The sequence below is a fragment of the Corylus avellana genome, chromosome ca6, assembly GCF_901000735.1.
Source record: "Corylus avellana chromosome ca6, CavTom2PMs-1.0".
Taxonomy (NCBI): Eukaryota; Viridiplantae; Streptophyta; class Magnoliopsida; order Fagales; family Betulaceae; genus Corylus; species Corylus avellana.
This window is the reverse complement of record NC_081546.1, coordinates 20,271,529-20,273,582: the sequence shown is the minus strand read 5'-3', so window position 1 is coordinate 20,273,582 and position 2,054 is coordinate 20,271,529. Positions and strand designations below refer to the sequence as shown.

Sequence of the window (2,054 nt, the reverse complement as noted above, 5' to 3'; positions counted from 1 at the left end):
CTCCAAAGACCACGATGGAAACTCCATATTGCATTTAGCTGTGATGCTCAAGCAAATGAAGGTGCGTTAACAATATCTATGGCTACTCTTTTAAAGATTTATTTCTAGTGATATATAAAGTACCACACTATCCACGTCTACGAAATTATTTGACATCTACTTCTTGTTTCTCCTTCCCTTTTATGTTAGTTTGCTTGTATTCGTCAATATGTTCGCAGAAAAGGTAAAAACTATGGAAGAATATTCACAATGTTTTCATACATGCCCATCAAAAATAGAAAGATCCCTTCGTTTGATGCGGTTCTACTAAAAATCATGCAAAAAGTAGTAACTGACCCAAGAATGATCATTCAATGTGGTTGAATTAAATTTATTTTTTGTTGTCTTTATGCAGGCCGTAAAATACTTACTTTCAGTACCAGAATTAAAAACACAGGCTAATGCCATGAACAAGATTGGTTACACAGCTTTGGATGTCTTAGACGTCTGTCCAAGAGATTTTAAATGTTTTGAAATCCAAAACATTCTAAAAGAAGCCGGTGTCAGAAGATCAACTGATCTAAATTCTTCCCTACCAACGACACCAACTGCTGATGAAGCACAACCAGCTCAATCCGGAAAGCTAGCTCGATCAAGGTTTAGGAGATTGTGGGAGTGCGTTCATTCGTTCTTAGTTAAACACTGGACGCACCAGGGAAATTGGATGGAAGAAACACGTGGCACATTGATGGTAGTAGCCACTGTAATTGCAACCATGGCTTTCCAAGCTGGGATCAGCCCACCAGGTGGCGTTTGGCAACAAAATACAACCAACTACACGGATGGTTTCTATTGTACGCAAGATAATATATGTGAAGGCGGCACAGCAGTTTTATCTTATTCCTATCCAGACGACTACCTATTCTTCTTATATTTCAATACCACCTCTTTCTTTGCATCTCTATGCGTCATACTTTTGGTCATTACTGGATATCCTCTTAGGAGCAAGTTCTTTATATGGCTTTTGACGTTAGCCATGACTATCTCAGTCGCGTTCATGACATTGACCTATATAAAAGCAGTGATTTTGGTGACCCCAAATCATCTTCTTGATAAAGTTAGCTCATTGGCGTTTAAATTGGTATATATTTGGATGGGAATCGTTTTGATTGCTGGGGTAATTCACATAATTCGGCTACTCTATTGGATGGCGAAGAAGTTGATTCACATAATTCACCTACTCTATTGGATGGCGAAGAAGTTGTGTAATTTCATACGCAAGTCAACAAGGGGTCCAACAGAAGACCCGGCTAATGTCTAAGAGGAAAATTGTTATGATTTGAATTTCGGTTGATCAGAAAGAAGTTGTAAGGGGTAGGGTTTGGGTAATCTCGTTGTAATATTTATCTTTAAATTTAGTGCTAAGTTCATAATTAGTCATTGAATTCTATTAGGATTATAATTGGGCGATGTTATGCATATATAAATCAGTGATTTAATGATGAATAAATTAAGCTTGGCTTTTAGAACTTGGAACTATCTCTTGCGTAGATTCATTTTTTAAGCCATGCAAATTAAGATCTTGGCTTCGCCCATATCGAAACCTATTATTAGTGGTGATTGATCATAAGGTTTTATGGCCTTTCTCATTAAATCATAGTCTTTGTGTATGCTTGTTTCTACATCTTACTATATTTTTTACTATTTTATGAGACATTAACACTGAAGGCCGGATACTTAAAAGAAGCTAGGAATATGTCATGGTGTCAAAGCACAAGATTCTCATATGAATTTACACACTTAGCTTCTTACAACGGCTGTTCACTCAAACGTTTCAAGTCCAAGTGATAAAGTTGTATATGTTTTGATGTTCATATTACTTAAACGTACGTTACATTTGTTTATATAATTTATTACATATAGTCCACCGTTAGCGTCCTCGTCTCTCTCCTTCCAATGTACCTTCCCACCAAATGGTGAACAAATTATTTGACACCTAACATTCACTTAATTAACTAAAACAACAGTCATTACTCATTAGTGCAAATCAGATCCTAGGTTTTAGTCCAAGGTTT

General features: G+C 36.4%; 1 protein-coding gene across 1 annotated transcript in view; it reads left to right on the top strand.

The window, feature by feature from the left end:
* The window catches only part of LOC132185319 (uncharacterized), a 1,432-nt gene extending 132 nt beyond the window's left edge, over positions 1–1,300 (top strand). The window contains exons 2-3 of the mRNA XM_059599108.1: positions 219–223; positions 395–1,300. Coding sequence (XP_059455091.1) covers positions 219–223; positions 395–1,300 — 911 coding nt within the window. The remainder of the gene's footprint in view (positions 1–218; positions 224–394) is intronic.
* Positions 1,301–2,054: the final 754 nt, after the last annotated feature.